Source organism: Pyricularia oryzae, chromosome 3, assembly GCF_000002495.2.
Source record: "Pyricularia oryzae 70-15 chromosome 3, whole genome shotgun sequence".
NCBI classification, from domain to species: Eukaryota; Fungi; Ascomycota; class Sordariomycetes; order Magnaporthales; family Pyriculariaceae; genus Pyricularia; species Pyricularia oryzae.
Genome location: NC_017849.1, coordinates 5,051,777 through 5,069,301, shown reverse-complemented (window position 1 = coordinate 5,069,301; position 17,525 = coordinate 5,051,777). Strand labels below are relative to the sequence as shown.

The window sequence follows — 17,525 nt, the reverse complement described above, 5'->3', positions numbered from 1 at the left end:
TGTATTGAGGTAATATCCTCGGAATGTTATACATATGTTTTCTACGCATCCTAGAAATAACTTGAGAATACTTGATGCTCACTTGATTGTAATGTTTCAAATCTGTTCGCTTCAAATATTTCCTGCACTGCCACTTTTTTGGTATGAACCCCGACCTGAAGCCCATGTCACCTGATTTCCGGCTAAGTGAGGAGTGAGACGGATATGACGTAGCTTGGCCAACCGATGTCGATTTATGGCGATAGGATGCGCAACCACAACTGAACTACATGAGTAAAGGCGTGTAAGATCGTCTTCCAGGCAGCCACATTAGTACATGTCTCGTCGGAGTGACAACTTAACCCTCTCTACTCTTGGTACAGTGACACATGTTCTCACTGGAAGTTAAGTCAGACAGTTGATGTGACTCTTTTTAAGAACAAACAGTGTTTATTTGTTCGTATCAACAATCCCATTCTGCACATGGGATATATATCTAAGAGGAAATTACTATCACCAACGCTCAGTCTAAACCCAACCAAGCCCTCAGTTGACCTGGAATCTGCTCTCATCGCGCCCCTTTCTAGTTAAAGGAAGTCGAAACAATAACTTGATCTTGCCTCTTTATCTGGATCGACAGCTGTCAAGATGCCAGCAATCCCAATCTACTCCAAGAGCCCCATAAACGCAAGCAAGGCGTCTGGTGTGACTCCCCAGACGGCGGCCCCAGGAGACGATAGCAAGCAACAGCAGTCTCAGGGGCCTGCCGCCTCGGCGACTGCAAACTATATCCCGACCAAGACGTCGGCCTACACAGCACCGCAGCCGGGAGCGACACCTACAATCCCGACTGCTACTGCCTCTGGCGGGTCCAACCCCTACGCACCGGCACCGACGGCAGGTTTGAGCAGCTCGCCATCGCCTCCGCAACCCCAACCCGGCGCCGTCCCGGCCCCACCCGGAGGGACCGCCGCGAGCGCCACCGGCACGGGACTGCCTCCACCTCCCAAGGCCGGAGAGACCTACCAGCCACCACCTGCGGCGCCGGCGACGACAGCCGCGCCACAATACCCTCCGCCACAGATGTCCATGGCAGCACCGACCGCCCCGTACCCCCAGCAACAGCGTGGAACTTCTACTGCTACCGGTCCGCCACCGGCATTTGGCGCGCCCGCTACGACGCAGCTACCGGGCGCGTCGGTGGATAACCTCTCGCACCCAGCGGGCTACCAGCAGAACCCTAATGCATCCTCATATGCTGGGCAATCTCGATCGGACAACTACGGCGGCGTCCTCGGCGGCACTAGCCACGACGACCAGGGGGAAGGGGTGTGGGATTCGGCCAAAAAGTACATGGCTGTGGCGGGCACCAAGCTGTCCGAGGCTGAGAGTGAGGTTTGGAAGCGTATCAACAAGAATTAGTCAACCAGCAAACACAAAGCACAACCGTGCTTTAGAATGTCTCTGATTTTGTTTTTATTATTATCAAGATTGTCTTATGTCCCCCCCCTTTCCACCTCCCATCAACTCGGTCAAAATCTCACAGCGGGCGGGAAGCGGGAGGGGGATCAGCCAAGTGTTTACCATGCCGAATGTTTCTTTCTCTTGTGTCCTAGTTCGGTCGGGGGGTTCGCGCAACTCAGAACATGACGCCAGGCAGTGGCACCTGCACGCCACAGGAGCAACCCACATAAGGTCTCGGTGGATTTTTTTCTCGATGGTTTTTCTTTTTTTGTAACCTTCTCGGTGTGCTACTCGCATATACAGAGAATTAGGCGAATCCCGTGATGCAGTCATGGTGAAAAAAAGATCCGGCGATTATATTGCCAAAGACTGTGTTCCTTCTAATTTATCTTATTCATTTATCCGGAGGTGTGAGCGTAGGGGCTTGCTGGCTTGTATGGTTGGCTGAGAAGAACCCGAGCCAATAAATCTGTCAAACTGCGGTGGCTGTGTCCGACTTCAAACAAGCTGATGAGGAATGGACCCCAGAAAAACGACCTATCTATAGTAACATTTCTTCTGGGGGCTACCTAAGAAGAGCTTTTTTTTTTTTTTTTTTTTTTTTTCCTCTTTCAACTTCTCTTTACTACTCTCTGCCAAAGTCTTCCTATCCTGGTCACTGGACTCTTGCTTTCCTTTACACTTGTCCATTATTTTCCGCACGACTTAAAGCCAGCCACACAGTTGCCCGGGCAGGCAAGACCCTCTGAGGAAAATGGGCCCGTCCATTGACGGGGTTTCCCTCCTTTACGCGATGGCAAGGGGCACGGCATCTCTATTCCCCCAAAGAGGCTTTTTGGCTGCCGACCTGGTGGGTTACACGTAGTCCCGATTCGTCACTGTATGAACTCTTTTTCTACTGTGGGCTTGTTTTTGTTCGAACCTGCCGTCTCATATGTGGGTTTGGTTTGGCCTAGCTAAGTGTAGATAGATTATGCCGACCAATCAACCGCCAAACCCATGAAACCCTCTCTTTGGTTTTGTCACGTCAACCTGTCCGTCAGTCCAGTCCACGTTGTAGGAGAGTAAAGCAACTTTTTGTTTTGTTGTTGCTCTGTTGCTCTTTTTTGGATTTTCTTCTCTTGCGCTTGACGCCCCACTTACAGTATGGTCCTTCTTCACCATGTTGGGACAAAATCTACTTCCCATCGGCCGCCTCTTGATATCAACCCGTGACCTATTGCGGAAGTTCTACTTTGGCAGCCAACGTATACCCTCTCGGGAACGGAGGTCCAAGACTGGCCAGGGTCGGGATTGGAACACACCCCCCCTCCATCCCCTCACTTCTCAGAGAACTCAACAACTCCAAGACGGGCCAGTCTCCCCGGATGAACGGATACCCAGGACGAATGGCAATTTTTTTTTTCTCTTCAGCAGCAATAGGCGAAACTCTCATAGGAGGAAGGTGTCTTGGATGGTAGATAGGGGATAAGGTAGGATTTCTAGTCCTACGGTATACCTAGAAATCGGGTCAGGTTGACGTGTTGCCCGTGACGAGTCGCGTCATCGCACGCCCGTCTCCGTCCCCGACGTACGGGCCAGACGAAGGAGAAAAGGATAACCCAGGCAGCTGATCGTCATAATATGCGCATTGCGCAAACTATTGACCTCCCGGAAAAGAACCTTGAGAGAGAGGACCCTCGTCTTCCTCTTTCTTCTTATTTTCTTCTCTGCTGTTTCTTGGTAGCCACCCTTGAATGAGAGCGGGTAAAAAAAAATAAGAAGAAAGCAAAGGGAAAAAAAGAGGACAAAGAAGCAAGAACGACAGAGGTAATTTCCGAAACAAGCGGAGGTTGTCATGCGTTCCTTTCCTTAGCAACAAGGAAAAACCCACCCCGCGCGTGTGTAGAAAGGCGGGATGTCCGGACCAGGGGCGGCGGGCCTTCTTGGAACGGGGGGTCGGGCAGGATCAGGACGGGAGGGAGAAGGTCTGGTGGTTTACCAAAAAAAAAACTGGAAACGGAACTCCACAGAACAACTCATCGAACTCGTGGAAAGTTTGCTCCGTGGGCCGAGTTTATGCTCGTGTGTATTTTTGTTTATTCATTTATTCATTTTCTTTGTCGTGAAAAGAAAGGAAAAGTCTATGTTTTCTCCATTTAGAAGCGTTCAACTAACTAAGAACTGCCACCTTTATAGTTATCATGGGAGCATTCTCTCCCTGTTGACAAGATGTGGGTACGGCTTTCTGCGGCTCACTGGGCCTGTCCTGTGGATAGAGGGGCCTAGACCAATATGATACTATCTAGAACTAGAACTAGTCCAGTCGCAAATCGAGGCTGTGTGACTACGTATGATTCCATACTGCTTTACTCGATGTCGGCAGGTATTTTGTGGAGTAACCAAGGTACATACCGCCCAATACTGTACAACACCTACTTGATCGCTGGCGAGAAAGAAAGCCCATCTTCCCCCGTTTTCCTCCGTCAGCAGGAGGGTTATGTGGCAGTTCTATAAGTTCTGTGTTGTATGGCACCGTACAGTACAGGCTCTCTCTCTCTCTCTGGCGTGATCAAGCCATTAGCACGTGTACAACCTTGTGCCGCGTTGTTTCTTCAGATCGATTTACACCCAGGTAGAAAAGCCCAGGCCAAGCAGCCCCGAAAAAAAAAGTCCATCATGGAAGTAATCCTGAAGCGCAAGGGCCAGCGGGGACCCGGCCCCCCAAAGGCGCTAGCCCGGGGTTTTTTCCATCCGGACCTTTATTTTGCGCGTACGCGCGCGCGCGTATCTTAGTTCTAGTCTAGAAAATCAGATGCAGGTACCAGTGCAACGCCATCGTGTCTATCATAGTAAAAGTTATATCGGCGTTTCTCTAGCCTTCCTCCCCACTGGGCTGCTAAAAAGAGTATATCGCGATGCGCCAAGACTTGTGGTAATCTACATATCCAAGGGTGACTAACAGAAACACCTTGGTGGTGAGCCGCCGGGGAAAGCTTGGAGGCAGCCCATGCACAGATCCTGATCTGCTGGAACCCAAGGGGAAAAAAAATTAAAACCAAAAAAAAAAAAAAAAAAAAAGGCTCGTGACATCTCGGGGAGTATTTCTCTGTACATTTCGCGTAGGAGAGAGAGAGGTAGTGGGCAGTATCGGCCGAGGACCGGCCGGTTCAAAAAAAGAAACAGATCCAGAAGGGGGAGAAAAATTGAGGATCAATTTTGGCAGCCTAACGAGGGTGGTTGCTTTTCGGACCACAGTCCGACAACCGTGCTGCAGAGGTTGGATGACCTGAATCGGTCGACAAGGTGGATCGCATGAATTTGAGAAAAGGGTGCATCCCTGAAGAACAGAAGGGGGGTATAAATCGACAACTCGGCTGTACTACTTGGCAAAGGACTCTTCATCGTGGGAATGCGCCACAAGATAGATCGAAAATCGTTGATCGGCCCTTTCGACAGTTCGAGCAAGGGGAGGGGACTGACCGGATTACCCGAAGCGCAGAACAAAGAGGAGGCACCAAGCGCCTTGCATCTTCGGAGGGCAGGCATCTCAAGAGAGTTGAGGGTGAGATGCATAACATCATCTGCCCTGCGGTAGGACGGTGGTCTTTGCTCCGAACATGACAGGCGCCACGACTTTCCTAGTTCTATTGTAAATAAGGTAATCAATTAAAACTAGCGTACCGGACTGTAGGGAGGCATACCTAAATATTCTAGCGCAAAAGGGCAAAAAGTTAAGGGCTGGACGGGATGAACGAAACCCAACGCCCCAAAATCACGATACAATACAACGTGGTACGTATTCCGACGGTTGTACTACTTACTGTACTACTTACTTACTGTATGTACTACAACATCTCGACCAGTCGTAACCCGCCAAACGAAAACAGGGAATCCTTGACAAATCACTGCAGCGATAGGGCCCGACAAAAAGGTTTCCGTCGGGTCTCGAGTGGTCCCCAAGGGTGGGAGAAGCGAAAGAAAAATAAAGATTTGTGTCGGGAAGCGATGGGATGTCAGCTGTTACTAACATCGTAGTAGTCAGTCGATAAACATGTCGTCCAGACTTTTTTTTTCTCTTTCGTCCATCCAGGACCATCTCAAGATGCTTGAATTTTGACAGGGGTTGAAGTTTGGACATCCCGACTTTGATGACCTTGGATCGTCGGGTCAAGTGCCCAAACATAGCCCGGCTCCATATAATCCAAGATGGCACTGCCAGAAATAGAGCCATCTGAGCAACTGGGGGGCTCGAGAGACGGAAAAGAGAAAAAAAGAAGAAGATCAAGAAGAAGAAGAAAAAGAAAAATAAGGACACCCCACACAGTCGCAGGGCGTTCGAGATATGTGGATGCACATCTACAAAGTCAGGGTACATGCAACCTAAGCGAGTGCAAGATTTCGCACTACAAACTTTTCTTCTTTCTGGAGGATGCAGCCGACGATAATCAGGATGGATCTCAGGAGGTGGCCCTGGAGAGGATCCATCGTGGTGTCGCGCCTCTAACAATATACGCACACCAAGAATTTTTTTTATGTGAATTCGTTTGAACAGGCTCCTCCGGCTGACGTTACGCTGTTGGAGCGGTGTACTTGTTTCATTGTCTCAGCCTCTCAAGATAAAAAGAGGGTGGGGATTGTAGAGAAAGATGTGATGTGTGGACTGGACCCGTTGAGCAAAAACATTGCCCAGAGATTGCAAGACGATGCTGCAGCAAAGCGAGAAAGATGGCATGTGTATCATGACACACAGCAAAAAAACAAAAACCTTGATGGGGCACCGCATTGCTTAATCAGAGGAGATTTGTGTGCATCGAGATCCGGTCGCTCTCATGAGGCTGGACGAGGCGTCAACGTTTGCACCAGAAAATAATGCTTCAACAGCTGTACATACAGTAAGCAATAGGGTGCGGGAGTGTAACGTTATAATGTGGATGACCAAAAAGCACTTTTCTTTGATTGATTCGACCTATTTGATCATGCGATGCCGTGCAGCCACGTACATGGATGGAATACACACCAAAAGGGAAGCTAAAAAGTTTGGTACGTAATTACTGTACAGAAAAAAAAAACTATACCGGTACGCACAAATGTACTATACACACACGTACGAACTCACACACAACGTGCATGCAACTGCATCGGCTGATGCGGAGAACCGTCGGGTACCTGCCTTTTCTACCCGGCGTACAAGACTTTTTTTTTGCTCTAAATCCTAAAGTCGCCTGCTGCAGGCGGGTGAGACGGAAATTTTGAAACCAGCTGAAACGATTAACCCCAAAGTGTCAGCACCCCTGCCTGTACAGTAGCGAGAAGGGCTGCATCTGACCCTTGCCACCTACCCCGATTTGCTACCATCTTTGACAGGTACCGCTACCCTATGTACAAAGTAGGTAGGTACGGTACGTCATCGTGTCGACCAATCAGATCCTCAGTGTGCCCAAATCCAACGGAAGGGATGTGGGATCCAGAAGCAGAGAAGAACCAAAGGAACAAAAAGAAAAAACAAGAAAGCCCCACCATTTCTCTTCTTTTCCCTCCCAACGTCAAGGTTTCCGGCGTCAGCGCCGGCAGAAAATCGCCCTTCGTTCATATAGCCCTTTGACTTTGGATATACCCTTCTTCGCGCCTCGTTAGTGGTCGTTTAGAGAGGTCTCCGATGCACTTTAACCCACTTGGCGAATTGTATCCCTAGCCCGACACAGGGTTCCCCTCCCTTGCCCTCCCGCAACTTCGCACTTGAGCTCATCGCCGCGTCTCGGTGGGCCTCTTTTTTACGGTCTTGTACAGCGCGGACACGTCCAGGCCTCCGTGGCCGACCATTCACAGCTCACGATGGGTAAGCCTTCTTTCAGGACCATCGAGGGCTGTGGCTTCCGGCTAAATTTTGGTAGCAAGGTCTGGTGGTTTTCGATAAAGAGATATGCACATTGCCAAGACAGTGTCGTCACCACAGATAGACAAGAATTGCTGTGCTTCTACCATCGTGCGATATCATTGGGACTGTGGCTGTGGTTGGTTCCATGTCATCCCCGCCTTCCATCCTATAATTTAGGAATCGGACGACTGGGACGCTGCAGCATACGGACCAGTATAATGGTTGGAGACGGCTGCCGCTTAATCAACCCTCTACTCAATCCTACGTTATGAGCATCCTAGTGGGCTGGTACATACAGCTCTCGGGTGACCGAACCCAAGACGGGATGTCCGACAGACGACTGGTTCGACCTGGAACAGAGTTTCCCGCCGTGATCGACTGGCGCATCTGTTTTCTGTTGGGCCGCTCCCTCCATTGTGGGGAAGAAGAGCAGCACTGCGTAGAAAATCAGGTACTGTAAACGTACCAAAGAACAGGATCCCCTGTGCAGAGCATCTGAACCAAGGACAAAACCACGTCCGAGGTAAGATGCGCTTGCCTGCCAAACACTTGGGCTCATGATCTCCGTACGCCAAACTTGAACTTGACAGCCGTGGCTAACGAGAAAGGAAAAAAAGAAGAAGAAAATAAATAGTATGGGTCGAAATCAATTCGTCTAATCCAGTCTTGGGACTGTAATTCGAATCATGACAACCGCTCACTAGACTCAACCTATTTACACTTAAGCCTGGCCGCGTGGGTATCGGGTACCACGGCGAACCAGCCAAGTTGCATCTTTATGGCGTTTTGCGCACAGAGAATCAATCAACTATAATCAACTACATGGGGATTTCGGAGTTCGGCTCAAAAGAGAACGGACAAATAAAAGAATGAAAGACGAAAAGAACAGGCAAACGAAATAAAAACCCAAAAGTCTGCGGCTGAAATACGACACGCACTGACTGTGAGATCTGGTGGTAGCGGAATCTCCCATCTAGGCGAGTGTCAAAAAAGTCAATATGTTACTTTTTTTGTGGCCCAGCGGCGTATTCTCGCTCGATGACACTCCTTGGGGGGTTCGTTCCTGTCGGTATGTGTCTGTCATACAACGAATGAGACACTGGCAACCTTGAGAGTGGATCTGACAAAACCCCACCATTCACAGTTGTAACAGCAACCTCATCCCGGTACTGCTCGTGCACAGGGCAGGGCAGAACATTGTGGATTTGCGGTTGAACAAAGAAGTACTACGTAGTACTAACCTTGCCGGCGGCATCTCTAGGGAATTCGACTTGGACTTGTCAACTCGGTCACTCTCATTTTGAGATTTACTTATTTATTTATATTTTATATATATATTTTTTTTTTGCACAAATGTGACTTTGTTGTGGTTTGTGCGTTCCAAGATCCCTTCTGCCAAAAAGTCAGACAATCGACTGACGTGCAAGACCGGACGAGTGCGGAACAACTACAGGGTTTTGGCACGAACAGCAGCTTGCAAGGTCCGGAAAAGAAGCAGAAGTTACCAGAATAGTAGCAGTTTTCCAGGTATTCCCATTGAGTAGATGGTTTTGGTAAGCTACTATCCCTGACTTGACCTCGTCAGTTTTGCTCTGCAGACCGAGAAACGGCCAGCAATTAACCGAGTAATTATCCTCGTTGTCACTCTGGTTCCTTTCAATCGACCCCTACCTTGCAGTTTTTATTTTTATTTCTTTTACTTCCTACCTTCTTTCTTTTGCGGCTTCATTCTTTTTGTACAATTGCTCCTTTTATCCGTCTCGAATACGTGGTACCGTAGTACTGCACGGCAAGTGGGCGACAAATTAATCGCTACACCAAAATTGGCCTTACCACACCAAAAACGCAGGTATTTGTGCCTCAACTCCCTGTTTTCAATCACGCATACTTTCTTCAATTCAAAAGGTAACTTAAATCTAAAAAGCTTAGCTTGCTCCAGAAAGATTCTTTTATGTCATTGTGGACTTATATTATTCTTGCTCCCTATGTTAAAGTGATTATTAGGTTAAAAGCCGTGGTGTCTCGATTACTTTGTCATCCACTCGACGGTACTTACCAAGAGATGGATGCTCTTTGCTTCTTGTGGTGTGAGTTTGTCTGTGCTGTTTTATCCTTGCCCCCTTCTTTCCAAAAACAGTCGCGTCTGGGGCTGGCCTGGCCCCATCCCCGTCCCTGGGCCTGCAGCGCGATTGGAGACTCCCCAGGCCATGGCTCCCTGGCCCTGCTGCCCTGACTGGGGCTGGTTACTACAGCACTACAACTCGAACTGTCCCTGTCTCTTGGCTTGCGCAGGGCGGCGCGCATTCTCCACCTAGAGTGGATGGGGGGTTTGTGGATGCAACCCCGATGGAAAAAAGCCAAGGAGATTCTCGCACACCACACCTCTGTCGAGGCAGCACCCACAGGTCAACTTTGTATCAGGGACTCCGGCTTAGCTCCTACCGATGTTACGAACCTGACCGTGCTGAGTTGTTGGCCATTTCATGGATGATGCCTCGTCGACTGGATTTGGTTCTCTTATAGCCTCTGGGTTCCGCGTTTCCTACACTGCCTTGACTTGCAGCTCCCCTTTTTTTTCTTTCTTGCTCTTCTTTTTTTCGCACCCCGTCCCACATATTCCAGCCTGTATGCTTTTTCTGTTCCTAGTTCTAGTCTAGTCATTCCTTGAGCCCCTGCCCTGGCAAACACTTCCTTTTTTTGCGCCTATCCTGTCTCGCCGGCTGTTAATATCCTTTGGTCTATAATACACCCAGAGCTGGCTCTCTTTTCCCACCCCTGGCTGCCAGTCGCATGTGTCATCCTCCCATCTAACTAACGAGCTTCCTCTGCCTCCTCGCGGCTGGCTCACCACGCTCCTTTGCTTCTTTTTTTACTTTTCCGATCATTCTTTTTTTATTCTCGACAGACTTGGACCCAACCACAAAGCACGGTCATTGTTCCGTCCTATATCTATTTGTCTATTCTCAGCCCCGACGTCAACATCCTGTACCCGTTTCGAACCACATATCGATCACGGCTTGATAATACAACCCCGACGAAGGAAGCTGGGCCATACAAGACCTCTTTGTGTGAGGCCTTCTCGTTATATCGCTCTTGGGTTAAGGGTTACCGGAAGATCTCCTGCCACCGCCACACCACGTTGCCATCGTTCAACTGGCAAGAAAGCCTCTCGATCGTTTGTGTCTTCTTTTGTCGGCTTCTACTTCAACTACTACCTTGTGAACGGAGTCTTCCAACGGATCTCTTATAGCGAAGCCCCACCTTGTCGCAATATACCCTGGGTCGCCACTCACTCCGACTCGAGTCTCCCCTTTCTCCTCCCCCCCTCCTGAGGGACACAGGCAAGAGGACCTGCACTTTTACTGGTCTTTGCGTCTGCCGCAGACCCCGAAGTAAGTTGTAACATGGCCTGACAAGTTTCCCTACCTGATTTTTCTGGATACCTGGCTACTTCAGTGGATCTGCCCCTCTACTGCTACTTCGACTTTGTTAGCTGAACGGTCTGCCGCGTCTGTGGGTTCATGCTAACTGGTGTGTGTGGGCTCAGATTCAGGAACATAATAGATTAGCAGCACACTCCCTTGTGCTACTTTCAGTAAAGCCATGGACTCGAACCAGGCACAGCTGTATGCCCAACCTTCCCCTCCTCGTTGCCACTATTTGGCAATCTCATGAGGATACTTACTTATATGCAAACCATAGTCAACAACAACAACAACCAGAACAACAACAGCAACAACCAGCTGCTGCATCCAACTTCAACTTGCCCGACGACCAAAATAAAAACGTTCAACTCAGCAAGGGTGCATCTCCGCCAGTAGCCGTCACAATGGCTAGCAACGAGATGCCCAGATCCGAAGGCATGAGTGCACCGCAAGGACTGTGGACCACGCCAACGTCGCAAGGCATGCGACCTCGTCCAGCAACCATTCACGAAGGCTTCTCATACTCGGTCGCAGAGGGTTATGACAACCTGCCGTCATGGGACTCTTCGACTTTGCCAGTTCAACAACAGACTCCTAGTGATACCATTGCGTCGTCACGGCCGATCTCTGTGCACCAGGAGTTTTACCCCCCGACGACAATGGAGTCAAGTGAGTGTCTTGGTGCCCCTCATCGTACTGCGATGCGCTAGCTAACCTTCTCGCCCCCAGGCAACTGGATGCAAAAGCCATGCGAGGAGAACCTGGAGTTTCACGGCCTGGAGAACGAGATGAGCATTGGTCAGGCGTACACCACCGACGAAGCCATTCCGATTCTTGACCTGCGGTACCCGGGGGCCCAGGTAGAGAACGAGCCGGTACCGTTCGACCACAACATCAACCCACGCAGGATGTCTGGCTCTTCGTTCACCATGTCAACGTCAGGAGGACTGTCAGAGATGACTTCGTATGAGGACTTCTCAGCGGCTATGTCTGATGCGCCTTCGTTCAGTTCGGACTACCCGCCGCCTTCCAACAGGAACTCGTTGATGTCGTCGACCCAATTGTCCCCTGTTGCCTCGCCGCGCATGACCCCTCAGAGCCGGTCCGAACTGGTAAGGACGCAGAGCAGAGGCAGAGCCTCCCCATCGCCACGCCCTGGTATGCGCTCTGCGCCCTACAGTGTCGAGAGTGCAAGGAACAAGAGGTGGTCCACAGGCTCCTATGGCACCACGCCCAACAGACGGCACTCGCCCTTCGTCTACCACCCCCACGATGCTTACGGCCAGCGCATGTCCTCGAGGCACTCATCGCCCACGATCGCGCACAGCCAGGTCCCCCTCAACATGGGCAACCTGCAGACCATGCAGCAGCAGGCTTACTTCATGCCGCCCAACCCGGCGTTCCCACGACACAGCATGTTGCTGCCATCCCAGCTTCCGTCAAACGGCTATCACCACCCGGACCCGCACGCCCTGGAGCACCCGCCCCCGCTCATGTCGCACGGCCTTTTCCGCATGTTGCAAAGCAACGCTGATCCCCACTCGTTACATGGGCACTACACCGACCTGTCGGACCCGCCGGACTTGTACGCTTCGCTCCACGAGGAGCAGATCCCGCCGCCTCCTGAGGACATGAACCCGTCAGACCCCGATTTGGTGCCCCACGAGCAGGAGCTGAGGTTCGAGGGCGATCTGTACACTCCGAGATGGGTGCGTGGGCACGGCAATAAGCGTGAGGGATGGTGTGGTATCTGCAAGCCTGGCAGGTGGCTCGTCCTCAAGAACTCTGCTTTCTGGTACGACAAGAGCTTCACGCACGGAATTAGTGCCGCCACTGGCAACCCGTTCCAGGAGCCGCAAGAGACGAGGCGGATGGATGGCAACCCCGACGTTTGGGAGGGGCTATGTGGAAGCTGCAACGACTGGATTGCGCTGGTGAGCAGTAAGAAGAAGGGCACGACCTGGTTCAGGCATGCATACAAGGTACGTCAACCTGAAGCTTTGTTAATATTGCCAAACTCAATAGGCCGTAAGCTAACAGCCATCGTTTCCATCACAGTGCCATACGCATCCCAAGATCAAGGATGCCCCCAAGCGGAGGCGGGAGAGCAGCCATACAAGGCTTGCCGCAAGTCAAATGGCCAAGCCCAAGACAGAGGGTCAACAGCAGTCGCAGGCACCGCTGACGCCGCAAATGACACCTGCATCGACTTCAATGTCGGCCATCAGCACGCCAACGCCCGCGCAGCTGCACACGCCACACTCGCATATGCAAACCCCTCAGCTGCCGCCTCACCAGCACTTGATGCAGGTCCAGACCCCCCAGCATCACCCCCACCACATGCAGGGGCAAATGTCGTCGCCTATGCACCCACAACAGCCTCACATGATGCAGCCTCCAACTCCCGCCAGGTCGCATCATCTGCACCCAACCCACGCCCCGCCGCTTCCGCACCCGCAGATGAACGTTCAGTACGGGCACATGCCGCAGCAGAGGCCGCCGACTAGCGTTAATCCCGGCATGGATGGAATGCCCAACATGATCTGATCAGCGTCTTTTGTTTTCGATTTTTGATTTTGGTCTTTTTTGTTTTTTTTTATTCCCCCTTAACAAAAAAAGCATTTGCACCTAATTTCCAATTTGACAATACCCCAAATTTTCCGATTGTCTACTCATCACCCGCACTATCCCCCCTACTTCAAATTGCATTTCTCGTCATTTTGCGTTTCTTGTTTATGCTGTTACGACTATTCCTTTTTGCCATTGGTCGTCTTCAAAACTTTTGTGTGTTTTTTTGGTCATATCTTGGTAGCGAATTCTGTGGATTTACATTTGGGGGCATCGCGGGATGGATTTGTTTGTTTAGCACCTGTGAATGGCGAAATACCACTATAGAAGGATATGGTCTTTGGAATTTGTCTTTTATTGCTTGAGTTTACAGAGTAGAAATACCAGGGGTGGCATTGAAAACTGAACTATTTCAACTCTATACATGCATTATCATTGCAACTGTTGACAGTGACCATCTCCACAATCAATCTTTTTCGTCATGTTTTGGAACGATGCGGATGTCGTGCCAACAGCGCTGGAGCCACGTCACGAGATGTTTGATTTCGTTCCCCGGGCAGTTCACAAAAATGAAACTTCGTTTCGCTTTCTGCTCCTACATCATGTTTTGCGACCCGACCGTTGGGGCCACCCAGAACGTGAGTGAACATGCCTGCTAAGACCACGTCGAAAGAGGAAGAAAAAAAAAATCCAAAACGCGTAACATGTTGCTCCATCATCGAAGATGGGATGGCGGAGAGAAGGCGGGCGCAACCCCGACAGCCTTACCAAACAACACCCCCGTTAGACAAGTCAACCCTGAAGCAAGCGGAGGCAAGAGGGGAATTTGAAAATGGACCTGTCTAGGTTTGGGCCCGAGTTCTGCTCCGAGTAGTCGGACCCCGTTGATGTCCGTGTTGCTCCGTCAACACGGGCGTAATAAGGAGAACATGTCACAGGGGGCCTTGTCTCTCCCCCTCATGGTTCCCCCGAGGTCTGGGTAAGCAGACGATGATCTCTGGCAAGAGAAAAAAAGATAGTCAATTACCTGCCCCAAATTAAAAACCGGGTTTCCAGGTTCAGCCTCATGCCTACACTTGACTGTCTGTGTATGTGTTTTATGGCCAAAAATAAAGTTGTCTTGATACCTGTCGTGTGGGCTCTCACTACGTAGCGAGGTGATTCAAAACAATCGGGGAACCTTTTTTGAGACTCCCATTCGCCAATCCCTTCAATCTACACGAGTCTTTTTTTTTCTTTTTTTGTTTTGCCTACGAAGAGAATACATTTGGTCTTAATGACCACCCCCCCTTACAATAACATAAATAAAATCCCGAGGAACAAAAGGCCTTCTGATATAGGAATTTGCCGAGACGGCTCGCGGCCTGGTGGCTTGCCGTCCTTGTCACGCTGTGAAACAAGGCTGGGTGGGGTTGGGGGAAGGAAGCTCTCTCCCGGTGCTGGGTAAGGGCATGGGTACGTGGCATCCATCGACGAAAGGTGGTTCAGCACTAGTTCTAGTACTAGCTGTAAGGTGCATGGGGGGTGACGACGGGTAGAGAGGTAAGGGACGGAGTAGAGGGACAAAAAAAAAGAAGAAAAAAAAAGCCTTGCCGATATCACTTTGTGCCACTTGGCGCGTGAGTTGGTGGCGTGCCGAAGCGAATGCAGATGTGTTGGGGTTGGAAAGGTGAAAGCTCGGCGATAAGGGATTTTGCGACTGTGGCCAGATTCATGCATGCCGTTTCCGATAATGGCGAATCCCGATAACTCTGTCTCCTTTTGTTTTCTCTTTGTGTTGTTCATTGATCAACGGTTACACGAAGTCTTGTCTCTTTTTGAAAAGTGATAAAATTATCAAGATATACATTATCAATTTGCAACCCCCTAACAGAACCCGCTGGTCATCGCTTTTTGTGAAACCAACCAATCAGGAGATCAGGTCGAGGTTGTCCAAAGGGGCAGAAAATCCCACCGGCGCGGAGCCAAGGCGTGGCGCTCATGCAAGCACTTAAAAGCGAGGTCAGATCAGCTCTGGACCAGTCGTTTCAAACTTGTTGGCAGGCCTTCAAACAAACAGCGAAACTTGACGAGTCGACAAAACCTTGAATACCAAGGTAACTAGGTATGTAATGGGAACTGACCTGGGACATTAACAGGAGTCCAAAGGAGACAAACCAAAAATCCCACAAACGCATTTGCGGTTTCGATCCGGTTGACGTTCGGTGACGGCACTTTTTTTTGGGGGGGTGGGGAGGTCGAATTGTTTGTTTCTCTTCTGTTTTCGCTTTCGGTTTGCTATCATGATTTCTACATACGCGTTCTTCCCGGCTGGGTGCTAATGCAACCACTTTATGATGGCGAATACCCCAGATCACCTAGTGTTCTGTCCCAAGTTGATATGGATCAAGGTAGGCCTAGATCAAAAGTCAATGTCTGGCCAAGTTGAGCTAGAGATGAGGTTATTGCCTCTAGACCACAAAACTTTGCACCGCTAGCTGCCAGTTATTAAAGTACCTAACCTTGCTAACGTAGGCAGGCAGCTCGTAATTGCGTTTTGAGCAACATGATTGCTGCTGCTGATAGGCAAAATGGTTACGAACCCGTGGCGTGCGCGCTAGCCCTGCGTACATTTAAAATTGATGAGTTAGGTAGGGCTGATGATTGATTATGGGGCGGCTTGGAAGAGGTAGACTTGGTTGGCAAAGTCTCATGGATAGGGCGGGCTCTCAGGGAAGATAAGTCTCCGGGCCTTTGAAGGACTCAAATCAGTCGATGCCGATTTGCTTTACTTGAATACCTTAGTTACCCTGGGTACCGAGCTGGATGCCAGCCCTTGAACTTCAAAAAGCCGTCGGGGCATATTATTTTTCTGTTTTTCTTTTGCAAGACCAGGCAAGTCCCAGCGAACGACTATGCAGCGTGCACCCATCGCAAACGGTACTAAGGTGCCGGGCTCTCATGCCCCGGACTTTGCAATCCATTCAAAGGCCCAAACGCCAACCACCTGCATCCATCGACTGTTGGTGCTTGCCAGTGCGGATCAGCTTATCCAGTGAAAAATCGGGATCAAGTTAGCGTGAGTACCTTGCATGCCTAGAACCCAAACCCCATCTCGCATCCAATGCCTCATGCAAGCTGAACCAACCAAACACAGTTCAAGATGCAGATGTCAATTAGATGCAGATGCAGGGATGCTGGGGCAGTGTCTTCCTTCAGGGTCGGTTGCTCTTTGACAGGCTTACGTAGTAGTGTAGGCATTTACTATAGTATAGTACCTGAGTATCTAGCAATTGACTCACACTTGCAGCTGCCCGTTTATTACAGTCTCCACTTGGGGCAGGCTGCCTCCTGCCAGTCGGTCACCTTTGGTTGGTTGGTACCGTACAGTACAGCAGCACCCTTACTCAGCTTGGTGGTAGCTCTAGCTTACAGTAGCTGTTCCTCCACTGTTCAACAACCTGGAAACGTTTCCTTGCCTTGGCTCTAGGGCGGCCCGGGGGTTTACGCCCGAGCTTGTCCATTTGAGTAGAATAAAGTGAGGAGAACATCTGCCGACAATGCCATTGTCAAATGCCGTCACCACCCAAGTGCGGGCGCTTGACGCTCGGATACTTTGTTTCGCAAGTGGCCTTTTCTTGAAGCCGCAAAAAAAAACAAAAAAAAAAAAAACAAAGGCAGAAGAAAAATAAACCAAACGTTTTGTCGTTGTAGCATTTGTAGTTGCTACAAGGGGCAAGAGGTTAAAAACATGGGTGGCTGCTAATACAAGCAACAAGATGTGATACAGCAAGACAGGCAAGCGTCGTGTTGGTGAACCTGGAAATGAAATGCAGCCTTGCCCTTGTATGATAAGTATCACCTGCTTGATTACCCTACATGTCCGGTCTTGTCTACTTGTGGCGATTATCGTACTTCGTCGTAGAGAGTCGCCTAGCTCGGTATTATGAGAAACGCCAAAAACCAGTGCGACGCTTCTAGCTGACCGCATGCATCGTCCCCCCCACTTTGCGCTTTGGCAACAGTTTTGTTGCGTCTATTCGTTAATCCTTCGTCAACAGTATTACTGCGTTGCTTCGATTGGTTTTGGTTCCCCAGCCGCTTTTTTATTTTTATTTTTCAATTCTTCCCCTCTTGGCTGTTCAAGTCTACAAAGTTTTACTCCATGATTCCGTCATCGATCATGAGTTTCTATCCCTGGTATTTGTAGGTTAGCGGGACCTGACAAATACCGTGTAGAGGATTTAGAACGG

The 17,525-nt window shown here is 50.0% G+C and overlaps 5 protein-coding genes across 5 annotated transcripts; 3 read left to right on the top strand and 2 right to left on the bottom strand.

The window, feature by feature from the left end:
• Positions 1-106: 106 nt before the first annotated feature.
• MGG_05228 (uncharacterized protein) lies at positions 107-1,980 on the top strand. The gene is made up of 2 exons (XM_003712732.1): positions 107-141; positions 214-1,980. The coding sequence occupies exon 2, from the start codon at positions 628-630 to the stop codon at positions 1,399-1,401; it is 774 nt and encodes a 257-aa protein (XP_003712780.1). The 5' UTR covers positions 107-141; positions 214-627; the 3' UTR covers positions 1,402-1,980.
• Positions 1,981-4,161: 2,181 nt separating this feature from the next.
• Positions 4,162-5,910, bottom strand: MGG_16891 (uncharacterized protein; the record flags this gene model as incomplete). The annotated part of the gene is made up of 5 exons (XM_003712731.1): positions 4,162-4,266; positions 4,386-4,451; positions 4,906-5,069; positions 5,263-5,270; positions 5,837-5,910. 5 exons carry the CDS (start codon positions 5,908-5,910, stop codon positions 4,234-4,236), a joined length of 345 nt encoding a protein of 114 aa, XP_003712779.1. The 3' UTR covers positions 4,162-4,233.
• A 3,442-nt stretch (positions 5,911-9,352) lies between these two features.
• On the bottom strand, positions 9,353-9,676 carry MGG_16890 (uncharacterized protein; the record flags this gene model as incomplete). Its single annotated transcript, XM_003712730.1, has 1 exon — positions 9,353-9,676. Exon 1 carries the CDS (start codon positions 9,602-9,604, stop codon positions 9,353-9,355), a length of 252 nt encoding a protein of 83 aa, XP_003712778.1. The 5' UTR covers positions 9,605-9,676.
• A 513-nt stretch (positions 9,677-10,189) lies between these two features.
• On the top strand, positions 10,190-13,753 carry MGG_05225 (uncharacterized protein). Its single transcript, XM_003712729.1, has 5 exons — positions 10,190-10,692; positions 10,848-10,926; positions 11,003-11,394; positions 11,455-12,707; positions 12,784-13,753. Exons 2-5 carry the CDS (start codon positions 10,904-10,906, stop codon positions 13,270-13,272), a joined length of 2,157 nt encoding a protein of 718 aa, XP_003712777.1. The 5' UTR covers positions 10,190-10,692; positions 10,848-10,903; the 3' UTR covers positions 13,273-13,753.
• A 21-nt stretch (positions 13,754-13,774) lies between these two features.
• Positions 13,775-14,356, top strand: MGG_16889 (uncharacterized protein; the record flags this gene model as incomplete). The annotated part of the gene is made up of 2 exons (XM_003712728.1): positions 13,775-13,931; positions 14,140-14,356. 2 exons carry the CDS (start codon positions 13,775-13,777, stop codon positions 14,274-14,276), a joined length of 294 nt encoding a protein of 97 aa, XP_003712776.1. The 3' UTR covers positions 14,277-14,356.
• Between the last annotated feature and the right edge of the window lie 3,169 nt (positions 14,357-17,525).